Source organism: Mustelus asterias, chromosome 16, assembly GCF_964213995.1.
Source record: "Mustelus asterias chromosome 16, sMusAst1.hap1.1, whole genome shotgun sequence".
Taxonomy (NCBI): Eukaryota; Metazoa; Chordata; class Chondrichthyes; order Carcharhiniformes; family Triakidae; genus Mustelus; species Mustelus asterias.
Window position 1 is genome coordinate 70,965,092 of NC_135816.1, and position 16,567 is coordinate 70,981,658.

The following is a 16,567-nucleotide window of genomic DNA, read 5'->3' on the forward strand; positions in this document are numbered from 1 at the left end:
GCACTAATTTGCAATGGAACAGAGAAACCTGAGTGTTAGAATATAATTATATACACTACTGGTGTAGGGAGAATGCGAAGGCATTTGTTGGAGGAATGTATATGACCCTCTACACTGTATCTAACCCTACCATATTTCACTGGAAGTGCTTGCTAAGACAGCGTAGAGGGATCCTTACTCTGCATTTATTTTATGCTGTAACTGACTAGGCAATGCTTGTTCAAAAATGCACAGAGTTTAACTTTGCACATAACTTGCATAGTACCTAACCTTCAAGTCTGAATTGGATAAATTGCCTTATACCAGAAAGCCAAGTGGTGAATCTTTACATACTTTATAAGTATTTATTTACAGATATACATTACGAGCATGCGCCTCCTAACTAAATAACTACAGATTCATTCCATTTCTAGATATAAGGGCACCTCAATATAATTAAATCGCATTAATATGTAATCAACATTGCATAGCAGGAACTTAACTCTGTGTTTAACCTCTGCTGCAACTGAACTGGGTATCCATAGTTGCACTATGAGGTGCCTGAAACAGGAAGTATCCACTCACCAGCACTAACATCCTTCATCTCGATGAACACAAAATTCACAGAGAAAAGTTTTTTAAATGAAATCTTTGATCAAATACCAATAAAATGCTCTTTAAACTGACTGGTCCAATTCCTCATCGGCACTCGTGTTTAAATATAAAGATGCAATGGTAAAGCTTAAACAACTACTTTTACACTCACCTCCACCACTCCTCTCTTAGGTGTATGTACTGTGATCATAGCTGCACTATCCAACATGAAGGTTATCTTGTAGTTAGCATGAGTTGTGACTCCAAGTTCCTGAAAGAATAAGAAAAAATGCAATTGCTCAGCAAACAAACTTTAAAAAAATGGAGCACAATGCAAAGAAACTTGCTGGAAATTCTGAGTATACTTCCCTTCTGAAAATGCCCAGATGGGAAAAAAATGGGATGCTGCTCGCGTTGGACAGGCCCAACATCTCCTAATACATTCCACTACACTACAGTAGGAAGATAATTCCATTCATAATATTATGCTATTTATCAAAATGTTTTACATCATGAGATTCTGGTGAGATACAGTGACTGTTACACTGGCAAATACAAATCTGTAATTTTCTCTGCATTATATAAAACTAAATTCCATTCTGATTGCCTCTGATAAATTGCAGAGCTATTTTATATTCTACCTCAAAAGAAACAGCTAAGAAAAGAATAACTATTTCTTCTCACTGCAGAAAGTTAGATGTACTCCTAAAATATAAGTCCAAACAAAGCCAAGTAAAGGCAAAGAGAATTTCAAAATGTGTTAACTTTTGACACTGCGTAATAGTTCTTTGTTACTTGGCAGAAGAGTTAGAGTCATAGCGGTTTACAGCATGGAAACAGGCCCTTCGGCCCAACTTGTCCATGCCGCCCTTTTTATTAAACCCCTCAGCTAATCCCAATTGCCCGCATTTGACCCATATCCCTCTATACCCATCGTACCCATGTAACTATCTAAATGCTTTTTAAAAGACAAAATTGTACCCGCCTCTACTACTACCACCTCTGGCAGCTTGTTCCAGACACTCACCAGCCTCTGCGTGAAAAAACTGTTCCTCTGGACACTTTTGTATCTCTCCCCTTAAACCTATGCCCTCTAGTTTTAGACTCCCCTACCTTTGGGAAAAGATATTGACGATCTGGCTGATTTATGCCCATCATTATTTTATAGACCTCTATAGATCACCCCTCAGCCTTCTACGCTCCAGAGAAAAAAGTCCCAGTCTATCCAGCCTCTCCTTATAACTCAAACCATCAAGTCCTGGTAGCATCCTTGTAAATCTATTCTGCACTCTTTCTTGTTTAATAACATCCTTTCTATAATAGGGTGATCAGAACTGTACACAGTACTCCAAGTGTGGCCTTACGAATGTCTTGTACAACTTCAACAAGACGTCCCAGCTCCTGTATTGAATGTTCTGACCGATGAAACCAAGCATGCTGAATGCCTTCTTCACCATTCTGTCCACCTGTGATTCCACTTTCAAAGAGCTATGAACATGTACCTCTAGATCTCTTTGTTCTGTAACTCTCCCCAATGCCCTACCATTAACTGAGTAAGTCCTGCCCTGGTTCAATCTACCAAAATGCATCACCTCGCATTTATCTAAATTAAACTCCATCTGCCATTCGTCAGCCCACTGGCCCAATTGATCAGTTAAAAAATATATATATTCTGCAATGTTTGGCTCTTAGATGAGTGGAAAATAGTCACCTCAGTTTTGGTCCAGTAGAATATACAATGAACTATCATAACCTCTTAGTGAGAAGTCTCACAACACCAGGTTTATTTGGCATCATGAGCTTTTGGAGCATTGCTCCTTCGTCAAGTGAGTGATGAAGAAGCAGCGCTCCGAAAGCTCGTGATACCAAATAAACTGTTGGACTTTAACCTGGTGTTGTGAGACTTCTTACTGTGCCCACCCCAGTCCAATGCCAGCACCTCCACATCATGGCTACAACTTCTTAGTGATGTCAGGTGCCATCTCACCACCTGGCTTCTCATTTTAAACTTAAATCAGAGTTCACTGGCCAGATGGAAATTGTAACCAGACAAAGTAACTGGGTCTTTCCCAGCTTCACTCTTCAACAATAACTGCAGTTCAAGTCTGACCTGTTGCCCTGCTGGTTGTAAGAATTTGCTTCTCCCTGTCAACCTTTCAGACAAGGGAATGTGGAATACAACAGCTGGAAGTCATTGTCAGATGATATATCTGTGATAGGTCTGTGATATATGCTCTCAAAGATGAAGCAGTGTATTACCAGTTACAAACTGGTAAGCACAAACAGACTTGCAATATCCAGCTTCAAAATTCAACAGCATGGAATATTCCCTGGTACTTTCTTCCAATGAATTATAAACATTAAAGGAGTTCATAGTTAAACACGATTCAGGGCGTGTAATCTTGATTAAAAGAGGTAAGTAACAATTCAACCTCAAATTTGCAAAGAATTAAGAAACAATCATTTTCAGCAGTGGAGATAACTATGGTTTCTGTGAGAATTGTGCACCTCTCCCTCTCCCCATCAAACTCTGACAAGCTGTTAAAATCCAGGCTTATTCCACGTTCTCCTACTCTGATGCAATCTTTCACAGAATCTCAAAACCATATATTTTTTTAAAATCTAACCTTATTTGTTTTGGCCTTTGCTCTCTTTAAACTTGGTAGTAAACCTTTACCTAGTTTCCCAACTTTGAAAGGGCATACTTGCCTTTTCCCAAAAACACAGATTTGGGGGAAAGAAAGTGCTGTGCTCCTGAACATACCCAATAACTCCCAGCAACATGCTGCTACGTCGCTGTGACTCACTGAAGCCTTTCACAGCCCTGGTAAGATTTAGGAACTAATTCAGCTAAGGACATCACAATATCATGTCACCAACTAAACTTAAGAGAAAGATTCTTCAAGCTCACGTCAATTCATTTTAAATTTGCATCTCATCATGCTTATAGATTGAGATTCCTGAATGAAGTATGCACACACATACTTAGCCTTTGCAGATCAGTGAAAGTATAGCAACAAGTAGTGACACAAAAGGGATTATCCAAAGCAACTTTGAGATAATTAACTATTATTAGAGTAGGCTACAGGTAACTTTTTTCATTACTAGGACAGTAGCAACCAATTCCCTACACAAGATCTAGGCACGGGCCTCATGTATTCAGCATTTAATGCACTGGGTGGGAATAGTACTGCTGGATGCTATCAGGATTGCAGGGTGACACCAAAGCTCTGAGGGAAGGGGCAATTCTTTGGTGTCACCAAAGTAGGCTGCTGTTGGGGCTTTTACCATCATTGGTCTGCACGGGCACACACTCCACCAAAAACTGCAGGAGGTTCCAGCTGGAATAAGTCAGATGCCCAACTGCATTACTGCACTTACACAATATTGGCACTGAAGTTGGAGCTGCGAGTCCCGAACACGTGTTGTTACGCTGCTGCCAAATCCAGCCAATAGCATAAATTAAGCAGCTTTTACCATAATGATTCAGTCATCAGTCCCTATGTCGCATGTCTCCTATGCAAGCACTTGAAAGGATTAATGGGAGTGACCCCCTCAGGTCCTCTTTGAAAAACTGAATGCAACATTGAAAGAACAAAAACCAACACATCGAACACTTGGACAGAAACAGTGCCCTCAGCACAACATAGATAAAGATACCTACCATCAACACTAGCTTGTACCATATCTGCGCGGAGTGCTTTATAGTTTCACTGGATACAAAGCAAAACAAAATAGAAAAATTCGAACAGTATCACCTTTAATCATAATGAGGAACAAAACAAAATCACACTTAGACATAACTTACTTTCATTTTCACTTCAATCCACTTCATGCTGGTAGCAGCTGTGTATGAAATTTAGAGAAGTTACGTCAGCCTTGACATACTATAGCAATGTGAGACAAACAAAATCAGACAAAAGGACAACAGCTACTGTGTCATTGACTTTTTGACTATATTAATTATCAAATACTCATTAAATTTACTTTGAGATTTTTTGTAATAACAAAGGCCAGAGATTGCTGCAACAAGTGATTCTCTTTGCTCAGAAACCAATGTTCTTATTGGCTCTGAGACATGGTGTGGTGTTTGAGCAATCAAATCATATTGAACATGGCAGTCTAGAAACTCATGGGATCCTGCATCATGGGATCATCATCACCATAGAGACTGCAGTGGTTTAAAAGGAAAACCCACAGCATTTTTCATAGAAATCATAGAAACCCTACAGTGCAGAAGGAGGCCATTCGGCCCATCGAGTCTGCACCAACCACAATCCCACCCAGGCCCTACACCCACATATTTTACCTGCTAATCCCTCTAACCTACGCATCCCAGGACTCTAAGGGGCAATTTTTTTAACCTGGCCAATCAACCTAACCCGCACATCTTTGGACTGTAGGACAATAGCAACAATGTTCATCTCACAGTGGCGATAAGTGCCAGTTTCTTGCCTCGATCTGAATTACAAAACAATTGCTTTAAATGTCAGGTCAAGCCAATGTCTTCATTTTAAAAAGTGATTATTTTTAAATGGAAAGAAGTTATAATTGCAAGAAAATCAATTTCTGGAACTCAACAATAATCTGAGAATTATACGATGATGCCTTGAAAAATTTACCAAATAAAATGTTCAGAAAAGAAAAAGCCAATAAGCATGGCTGACACTACAGGGTTGTACAATGCAGTAGGAAATGGCCAGTTTCCTACACCTCCCTTTTAAATGAAGAAGATGCATTGTCAAATGGCATTGGCATTTCATTTTGGGTTTTTTTCAAAGTATGCAGTGAAGTGAAGCTTGCAGTGAAATGGGGCCAAGTATATTTTAGCAGAGTATGCTAACTACTGTTCATGACCTTCTTTTGCTATTCTTGCAGAGCATTGGGAAACCAATTGGATCAATCTACCCCACCTCATTACTTACACCATATAACAATGTCATAATCTTCATATGCCGATGTGAGGAACTCATGTAGATACGGCCTCATTAGCTCAAGTCCACTCTCAGCACACGATCTGTGGTCTTAAATCAGAATTAACAAAGTCAGCAGCTCCACATGATGCTCTAGAATTAAGGAAGAACTGGTATTTATATAGCATCGCTCATGACCTCAGGACATCCAAAGCATTTCATAGCCAAAAACTTCACTTCTAACGCACAGTCACTGTTGTGTTGTAGGGAATGCAGCCAAAAATTTGTACACAGGAAACTCACAAAAACAGTGACAGAATAAACAACATCTAAACAATGTAAGTTGAGGGATAAGTAGTGGCCCAGGATATCGAGGAAAATTTATCCACTCTTCTTCAAATAGAATCACAGCATGTTTTCTGTGCAGAAAGAGGCCATTAGGCCCATCAGGTCTGTGCCAACTCTAAGAGTATCCCACTCAGGTGCCTTCCCTCTGCGCTATCTCTGTAACCCCATGCTTTACTTTGGCTAATCTACCTAACTTGCACATCTTTGAACATTAAAGGGGAATTTAGCATAGCTAACCCATCTAACCTTCACATCATTGGCCTGTGGGAGGAAACCAGAGCACTCGGCGGAAACCCACGCAAACATGGGGAAAATGTGCAAACTCGACATAGTCACCCAAGTAATTGGACCCGGGTCTGTGGTGCTGTGAGGCAACAATGCTGAGCACTGTGCCACCACGCTGCCCTGAGTACTGCTGTGTGATTTTCTTTTGTGTGCACTTCCTCAATGCTACACTGTGGGACTTGAACCCACAATTGGATATTCTACAGAGGTTTCTATTGTTAAACTTAAAGTTGACAGATGTTCGCTGAGAAGCAACTTTACAATAATTATTAAATACTTCTAATGAAACTTGATATTAGAGGAGTACAGTGCATTCAACTCTGGGAGTGAATCTAGCCCATGGGAATTAAATGAAGTCCTTTGCTATTCTGCACTGCATTAATCTCAAACAGATGGTAAAGTGTCCACAACACAAAACTACCCCAAAGTTAACAGTTTGTAAGAAATACTTCATCTGATCCAGTGAAATGCCGAGTACCGCAAAGGCACAGAGCAGCCACATATTATACAGCAAATCCCAAAAGACAGCAGTGAGGAATGGTCTGCAAATTGTTTTTGTTTTAAATTGAAGAAAGGAACATTGCCCAGAATGCCCTGCTCTTCTTCAAATAATACTAACCTTTATAATCCAACTAAGCCACTGGCAGTAGCTTCATTCAGTGGCGCGATGGAAAAACACTTGCATTATGTCAGCCTGGATCACATGTTCAATTGATGCAATGGGGCTTGAGCCCACAGCCTTCTGAGTCAGTATTAACCCTCTGATGCACCTCCCTACAAGTGTTTCAGACAGGCCCTGACTGTGCAGTTCAGCAGGCTCTTTACATCATAACGCAGATCAATCCTGTCCTCAACCAACATCCATCCGTTTGGCAATCAGGAGCAGTACCCATGGCTGGGTTGCTTCCCAGTCGGCAACGACATACCCAATGAGCCCTACTGACAAGGAATTTAATCAGCCCCTAAATTATCTGACTCTGGCAACATAGCATTTGGGGTGCTCAGCTGTCCAGGTTAAGAGGAGGAAGTAACAATATTATTTTTAAATTGAAGTTCCTGCTTCACATCACAAGGCAGTAAGACCTGACAGAAATACACACAAGAACATTTGTCAATCCCCATCCATTTCAAAAGTGAACCTATTGCTAGTACGAAGAAGAATGGTCACTTAATCAATCTGATCTGCCCTGATTTTGATCATCCAAGGTGACTGGAGAGGAATTTTGCAGCATTTCCCTCCCCTCAGAGCAATTCACCTCTGAGAAAATTACGCAACTGTGGAGTGAGGCAGAGTCACAGAGGTTTACAGCATGGAAACAGGCCCTTCGGCCCAAATTGTTCATGCCGCCCTTTTTTTTTAAACCCCTAAGCTCGTCCCAATTGCCCGCATTTGGCCCAGATCCCTCCACACCCATCTTACCCATGTAACTGTCTAAACGCTTTTTAAAAGACAAAATTGTATCCACCTCTACCACTACTTCTGGCACCTTGTGCCAGACACTCACCACCCTCTGAAAAGATTGCTCCTCTGGACACTTTTGTATCTCTCCCCTCTCACCTTAAACCTATACCCTCTAGTTTTAGACTCCTCTACCTTTGGAAAAAGATGTTGTCCATCCAGCTGATCAATGCCCCTCATTATTTTATAGACCTCGACAAGATTACCCCTCAGCCTTCTATACTGCAGAGAAAAAAATCCCAGTCTATCCAACCTCTCCTTATAACTCAAACCATCAAGTCCCAGTAGCATCCTCGTAAACCTTCTAGTTTAATAATATCCTTCCTATAATAGTGGCCAGACCTGTACACAGTATTCCAATGTCTTGTACAACTTCAACAAGAAGTCCCAACTCCTGTATTCAATGTTCTGACCAATGAAACCAAGCATGTTGAATGCCTTCTTCATCGCTCTGTCCACCTGTGACTCCACTTTCAAGGAGCTATGAATCTGTATCCCTAGATCTTTTTGTTCTGCAATTCTCCCCGGCGCCCTACCATTAACTGAGTAAATCCTGCCCTGGTTCAATCTACCAAAATGCATCACCTCGTATTTATCTAAATTAAACTCCATCTGCCATTCGTCAGCCCACTGGCCCAACTGATCAAGATCCTGTTGCAATCCTTCTTCACTGTCCACTATGCCACCAATTTTGGTGTCATCTGCAAACTTACTAACCATGCCTCCTATATTCTCATCCAAATCATTAATATAAATGACAAATAGCAGTGGACCCAGCACCGATTCCTGAGGCATACCGCTGGTCACAGGCCTCCAGTTTGAAAAACAACCCTCTACAACCACCCTCTGGCTTCTGTCACCAAGCCAATTTTGTATCCATTTAGCTACCTCACCCTGGATCCCGTGAGATTTAACCTTATGCAACAACCTACCATGTGGTACTTTGTCAAAGGCCTCAGAGGAGGAGGAAATGTCTCGATGTGATGTTTCGGCCATCACGATGGACCTTTTCTTGCCCGTCATTTCAGTATGTTTGCAGGAGGTGTTAGAGAGCCATTATTACTAACAGCAAAATGCAGAGTCATGCATCACTGTCTTTGGGTGAGAAGTGACTATGACATGGAGACTGAGATGGGCGTGAGGGCAGGTGGAGGGATATCTTGAGGAACCATTTCAATATTTCTGGAACCATAAAATGGTCACACCAGAAGAAATGGGACAGTGAGCAAGCCAATCATCAAACTTCCCAGTACTTTGTGTTAACTCTTTGAGAACAAGAGGTTAGATGATTACAAGTTACATACAACAAACCAATCTCCTGTCTAATAGTCCAACTTTACTTTCTGAACATTTCTGATTAAATATTTACAATGATCAGAGACCTCTTAATTTCTAATTCAGATTACAATGGAATTCACTGTACCATTTTTAAAGTAGACAAGTGCACTTACCAAATAATGTGTAGTCGACATCTAAAACAAGCAGCTTTTTACCTTCCCGAGGTTGGTTTAGTACTTCTACCTTGTAATCTTTTACTCTGCGTGCAATTTTGGCCAAGTTTTCTTCCCTAAATTAAGAGAGATAATTACTGCAAAAACCAACAGGATATTGCCAGTTTATAATGCATAATCCCCGATTAAATTTATGTAATTATCTCACCTTTGCCAAGTGGAATGGGGTCTCTTACCCTTTCACATTATCTCTCTTGCCCAGAGCCAGTGGTTTACATGTCCAAGTTAGATACCCACACAAAACAGCATAACCAAGTGATTTTACATTCAGGTTGTCATAGCAACTGGATGATGCAGTAGGTTACATGTGACTCAGTCACACCTAAAATCATAGAATCCCTACAGTGCAGAAGGAAGACATTCGGTCCATCAAGCCTGCGCTGACAACAATCCCACCAGACCCTATCCCCGTAACCCCACACATTTACCCCGCTAATCCCTTTAACCTATACAGCTTGGGACACTAAGGGGCAACTAAGCATGGCCAATCAACCTAACTCGCACATCTTTGGAGTGTGGGAAGAAACCGGAGCACCCGGAGGAAACCCACGCAGACACATGGAGAATGTGCAAACTCCACACAATCACTTAAGGCCAGAATTGAACCCAGTCCCTAGAGGCAGAAGTGCCACCATGTTAACTCATTTAAATTCAGCAGAGAGTGACGTGATAAGTTTGGATGGCCTGAACAAAGACCTAAGTGGGCATGGGCCTAGAGAACAAAGACACCTCCAGTCTGGCACTCATGGGCAAGCATAATTAGAGGCACCACAGGGTAGTCGGTGCTGGGAAAGAGATAACTCAGAACAACATGTTTTCGGGTTACCTCTCCCTGAATTTACCTGAGGCACATTGTCAGGACCACATATGAGCTGTTCATAATTTGAATGGTAAATGTCAGATCAAGAGGTGAACATAAAAACGAAAGGAGAGAAATAGGTTTAATAAATAACAAGTGCCACCCTCACCTCTGCTGCCTCAAAGCTAACCTAACTTTGTGGGTACATCTGTTTCTGTTCAAAAGGTAGTGACTTTAGCAGGTTTTTTTCCCCTAAACTGCATATCCACCTGATTGAAACTACTGAGTATTTAAGTTACAAAATAATTCAATATCAGCATTTCCTTTAAATATCTGAACAGGAAAACTTAGCAGGTAAATTTAGTTTTCTTGTAATGATACAATACAGGGCAAATGGCACTTAAACCAATACACTTTATTGTTGATATGATCTGTTTCTCATGCAACAGAACCACAGAAAAATGACAGCAGAGTAAAAAGCCATTCAGCCCATCATGTCTGCGCCAGCAAAAAAAAACTAGCCACGCCTACTGACCCCGTCTTCAAACACCCATCTAAAACCATTAACACCCATGTTTCTACAGTTCAAGTAAATACTGAACGTACATTGCACAAATCCACCATTATTCTTAACCGAAATTCTAGTGAAAATACTGTCCACGTTAGCTTAAACTAGCAGACACAATGACTACCACAACAAAAGATAGGAGTGGACCACAGAGCCCATTGAGCCTGCCGCACTATTCAATATGATCAAAGCTCCTCTTGGGCTTCAATTCCATTTTCCTATCCACTTCCCTATCCCTAGACTCCCTGAGACATTAAAAAGCTGATTATCTCAGCTTTAAAAATTGAAGTGGACATTCAGTAGAGTGCACATCTCCACCACAGTTCAATAACTCAACGTGACCAATTGTCTGTAACTACAAAGCTGAAAAAAGAAATCTTTTCAATCAGAACTTCCATCTCACACAGAGGCTTCAGGCCCACCCACATCCAACAATCTGCTCTGAAAACTCTGCTCATGTTTTGACAGTGCTGACAAATTGTATCACAGCAGCTGAGACAATCCGCAACACTTTAAAACAATCAACAACATTCTGAATTAAACAACCCACAGCCTGAGAAAATAAGTCAAATGGTCTTCTCTCCCAAAATCAAGAGCCTTTAAAAAATTCCAAGATCCAGACCTGCATTTTCACCAAAAACTAATGAATTTTTCCTTCACCCATACCATGTACAAAGTTCTGTTAAAATCTGACAACTAACTTTTGAGATGTATCCTTTACAGACAAACAGGCCAACAGAAATGAAAACATTACTTCAGCCCACGTTCAATGAGGAATATTAAACTAGCCACAACATTCTAAAACAGTCAATTCACCCTATTTCCCAATGTTATTTGATACTTTAAAAAATTCCAGGATCCAGATCCGCATCTTGCCAAAAACTAATCAGCTCTTTCTTGGGTTGTGATCCAATTTTTGTTGAAATTTTCCCACTGATTTTTTAAGATATATTGTTGACAGGTAAACCGACTAACAGGAGCGAAAACATTACTTCAGCCCTCCTTCTGTGGCAGAGGTAAACATATTCAATGATGGAGCATCCACAACCCTCCCGGGAGAGAATTCCCAAGATTCACAGCCTTTTGAATAACGATACTTCTCCTCGTCTCAGTCCTAGATAATTGACCCCTTATTATATGACTGTTTCCCATGTTTCGATGCCCCAGCCATTGGAAATAAGTTCAATGTCTACTCTCTGTATGTTTCAATGAGATAGCTGGGACCACTTCCTATACAAGTTAACAAAAATGTAGTACCTGTTCTCTACTTCTATAACATCCTCCTCAATATCAAAGTCATTGATGACATCGTCATTGTCAGGGGGCGGTGCCAATACTTCTTCCTGAGTGTGGGGGAAATAAAAGTGCATTTAAACAAATGCAAACAAATTCCAAGAGGAATACTGCAACCGTTAGTCAAAAGTTTTGAAGTTCCCTCCCCTTGTGCAGCTGGCTGAAGTCTGTGTAGTACATGTCCACCCGGGTCACTGTCGCTGGACATATGCTCAAGACATCAAAGTCAGAAGGGACCCACCGACAGAAGTTTCCAGCAATGCCCACATTCCCCATGGCAGGAGAACAACAATGAAGCAGCAACAGTTCACTAGACACCAATTCCCAGCATACTAAATTTCACACAATGTCAGCACTACGTGCAAGTGATATTTAAAGCTTTTTAAAACGCAGTTGCAGGATGATTTTTACAGTAGCATCCCCTCAATCAAGTAAAATCTGTATCAAGTCCAGCTAAGCAATTGTAAAAATATATTACAATTTTCTTGGGAGAGATTTTGATTTGTTCAGGACCATAGGGGACAAGTGGGTGAAGGCATTGCCTGGTGGGACTGATATGAAGCCATGAAGACCAGCATGGGTCCAGTCTTGATTTATGGTCTGTGCTGAGCTGGCTGATCTCACTTTAAATAGCAACCGTGGTCTCATAGAATTACTGAGGTAGGGAAGGTTATAGTCAGAGTTCCCATTCACAATTGCTATTCAATCACTGCACCTCCACTGGAAAGTGTATCCAGTTGGACATGGGGAGATCAGCTTGAATGCAATGCCCATATTAAGAATTATACCCTGCCAACTCTAGAAGTCATCCTGGAAATGTGAAATAATATCAGAAAATGATGCAAAATATCCATCAAGTAAAGCAGTATCTGTAGAGGAAAAGAAAGTTTCAAGTTGATGAAAAAAGTTTTCAAAGTGATTTTTAAAGTTTATTTATTAGTGTCACAAGTAGGCTTACATCACCACCATTTATGTGTTAGGATCTAACATAAATGCACATTGCACAGTTTTCTTATGGTCTCTTTCTGTTGTTCGCATATTGGAACGTAACTTCTTTCCTTGCTTATCACTGAATATAGCACATTTTCAATGGTCTTCTCTTTCGGTGTCAGCTGCTTTGGCACGTTTACCTTTTCTGTATTACCAGAACGACCTGTTCGGGTACACTGAGGGAGAATTTAGCATGGCCAATGCACCTAACCAGCACGTCTTTCAGACTGTGAAAGGAAACCAGAGCACCCGGAAGAAACCCACACAAACATGGGGAGAACGTGGAAACTCTGCACAGACAGTGACCCAAGCCGGGAATCGAACCCAAATCCCTGGCATTGTGAGGCAGCAGTGCTAACCACTGTGCCACCATGCCAAGTTTCACGTTATGAAACTCATCACAGGTGTTTCCAGCATTTCCTCTTTTATTCCAAATGCTACATTTTTGCCATGATCCCTATAAATGATTAGCCCAGCATCTGCTGACTAGGTTTACACATGAGGCCAACACCTGAGCAACTTTCAAAGGAGAAAATGCAACAAAAATTTCCACACAGGCATAATCAAACAGGAATGTATTACTCAAAAAGAAAATCAAATCCTGACAGTAGGGACTGTGCAAATTAACAAGTCATATGTTAATGCAGAAAACATTTGACAATAGTGTTGGATCACAAGCTCTTATCAACAGTTCCCCACATGGAAAGTCCTATCTCCGAGGTGCCCTCCCTGACAGCACCAAACAGAAGCAGGATTCACCCCCTGCAGGAAGGGGAATGAGAAAAAGAAATCCAGCTTCTGAATAATCCTGAACTGCTGTCTCCCTGTGGTTAGATCAAAAATGGCACTGCCAGGGATCTGCCATCTGTCTTCTTACTCATTCAACCAGACAACAGTTCAAACAGGGTACCCGATATCTCAGCATACCCCTTTCTAATCTGGAAGATCTTTATTAAATCACCCTGCACCTAACAAAAAGAAACTGACTTTCGAGTTGCTCTCCAAAACCATCTTCCCTCACCTCTGGTAATATCCGAGATATCCAGCTGAACTGGAAGAAATCAAGTTAAGTGTTCAACTTTAAATAGTTAATTAAATAAGAGTAACTAATTAGATTTAAATCAAGATAAATCTATTTACCAGTACAATCTAGACCTCAAGCGATTCTATTATTTCTGGAAATAAAATAACTAATAACTGCACAGGTCATGTATTGGAATTTCAGTATGCGAGTGTGTGTGTCCAGCCAGGCTGTCTGGATGGCCACATCTGTAGGAATTGCCTCTCCCTTGAGACACTCCAGTTGAGGGTCTCTGAGCTAAAAGTGAGAGTGAGAGGCACTCTGATACACAAGGCAGGGGAGGAATATCTGAACAGCTTTCTCTAGAGCAGTCATACCTAATAGACTAGCACAGATGCAGGAAGTGGCATGTGTGACTATCAATTAGCAGGATAGGATGTCCCAGAGACACCAGTCTTATAATGTACTCACTATGTGTGATGGGATTGAGAAGGGGCTTGGGAAGGAGGATGGCCAGAATGCTGACCAAAGCACTTGAGGGGAATGTGAGGCGCACAAGCAGCAGAATAGGAACGTGGTAGTTATGGGGATTCAATAGTTAAGTAGATAGATAGCATCTTATCCAGCCATGAGTGAGAAACCTGAGGGGTGTATCTGCCTGGTGCCAGATTAAGGGATATCAGAATGAGACTGGAAAGGAACCTAGAAAGGGAGGAGAAAGATCCAGTTGTTTTGTCTTATGTCAGGACAAACAACATAGAAAAGAATGAGATGGAGATCTACTGAGGGAGTACCAGGAGCTGGGAGCTAAAGTAAAAGGCAGGACTTTGAAGGTAATAATCTCAGGATTATTACCCAAGAGGTGCAAATTGGCATAAGAACAGACAAATTAACAAAGTAAACATGTGTCTGGAGGGGGAGTTCCAACACATCTAGCCAAAGCATTAAATCGGTCTTTTCTTTGATCAGATCTATTTCATTGATGTGGTAAATTGTTTAATTTCAAACTTCTGACATGCCTGTCCTTTTTCAACAAACACATACAGTTAGTCACTACAATTTTTTTAGTCAATTGTATTTGGAACATCTGATCCCTACCAGGCACTCTTCCCTACTGCCCATCATCATAATCTTAGTATTTGGTTTCAGTTTAAGCACGCCCAGCTTAACGTCATCTTCTGCAGCTTTACCTGTAAACAGAGTGAAGAGGAATCAGCTCAGATTAATTACAAAGCATTCGCTACTTTATTTGTTCTGCAATGCTTATTGATATTCTGAGCTTTTCTAGGGTGTTCTTCCTAAATGTCAAACATACCACCCTGTGTGGTCAGCTTCTCCCAGCAGGCTCCTCAGACAGCACGTGCTTCAGTTCAATATTTCCTCTGTCACAATACTGTGGAACATCTCGCCTGTCTGTGTTTCCCTCCTCCTACAATCTGCATGCTGCAAAAATGTAAACTTGGCATTATCCATTCATAACTCAACTGCAGTTCTCCTGTTCTTATCTTTGTCATTTTGCAGGTGTTCTAAAAGTTAGCTTAGGGGGAGGATCAATGCCCTTTATGCTACATCACTAAGGTGTCTTATGCCAAACTCCTTGCTAGTTGTCTTCTGGCTTCTTAGAGCTTACTTAAAGTGTTAAATTATGAGCAGTTCTCCAAGGTGAGTCCATCCAAATGGTACTGAGGAAACACCTTCCACATGGAGCCCTTGCAGTCAGCAGTCAGACACTCTACTAGCTTGGCCTGGATTTGAAACTAAAAGGTTAAAAAAGTGTTTAACCAATTATGCCACCAATTCTTGTGCTCAAAATCTTTTCAAATTTTGATGTTGTTCAATATAATCAGCCTAGTCCTTTTGCTGCCTTGGTCAATTAAACACAATCTCCGAATAACAAAGGGTGTCCAATTATCCAAAAGAATAACGCAGAGAGCTGTACACACTTCAGGACCATGAAACATAGCACTTAATCGATTATCAGATTCTGTGCTGCATTCTTTAGGAGATATCCTCAGATTTTAAAAAATGGAAGAACCATCATACGCAAAGCGATTCAATGCCCTTAGCAGAGAACTGTCAATTGATTTGGGTGGGGCAGAAAATAGAAGGGAAAAATATCCAAAATGCCTTGCTTTACAGGCATGTCCAAGTGTCTTTGTAGGTCACTTAGGATCACATACAATGCTTAAAGTCTGATGATTTTGTATACAGAAAGCTATGGATACAAACTTGATGTAACAATTCAAGATTAATCCATCAAGGCAACAGAAAGAAAATCCTTTCCACACATCCAAACTAACGAAATTCAAATAGGATAAAGGAGCAAGTAAGAAACATAAGCGCAAATAGGACTGGAATGTTCGTGGTTTGAGACCCATAACATTTGTGCACCACTGTGCTATTGCAACTTCAAATGGTAGCATTTTGGAATCTTTTGACCATTTTTCCACAGAAAAGATTTGGGAGAAAAGTTCCCTTTAAATGTTGTTTTTCAAAGCATCATGCATTCACACAAGATCTAACATACGTTCATCAACATGCTAATCAGTTAACTTTGACATTGAATAAGCAACTCATTAGCTTGTGCCTCCATAATTGCCAAGATCTCACACCCAATGTGTTGGAAGTTGCTGCTTTTTGCAGCAAGGGATTTTGTAGACCTTGCCTGTGGCTAGTAAGAAATTAGTATCGGCAGTCTGTCAGGTTTTTGAAAGAGTGCTTACAAGGCAGCCAAGCAAAGATTTCAAGAAGCTTGGAATGTTGGTGAAAGTAATTCAAAATCAAGCCAGATGACCTGTTGCTGCTGG

At 40.9% G+C, this 16,567-nt stretch overlaps 1 protein-coding gene across 2 annotated transcripts in view; it reads right to left on the reverse strand.

Moving 5' to 3' along the window:
* The window catches only part of ublcp1 (ubiquitin-like domain containing CTD phosphatase 1), a 36,729-nt gene that overhangs the window by 12,177 nt on the left and 7,985 nt on the right, over positions 1 to 16,567 (reverse strand). For both annotated transcript variants that reach the window (XM_078231265.1, XM_078231264.1), the window contains 6 exons: positions 14,859 to 14,950; positions 11,714 to 11,799; positions 9,030 to 9,145; positions 5,499 to 5,597; positions 4,382 to 4,419; positions 746 to 844 (listed from right to left, as the gene is read on the reverse strand). In XM_078231265.1, coding sequence (XP_078087391.1) covers positions 746 to 844; positions 4,382 to 4,419; positions 5,499 to 5,597; positions 9,030 to 9,145; positions 11,714 to 11,799; positions 14,859 to 14,950 — 530 coding nt within the window. The remainder of the gene's footprint in view (positions 1 to 745; positions 845 to 4,381; positions 4,420 to 5,498; positions 5,598 to 9,029; positions 9,146 to 11,713; positions 11,800 to 14,858; positions 14,951 to 16,567) is intronic.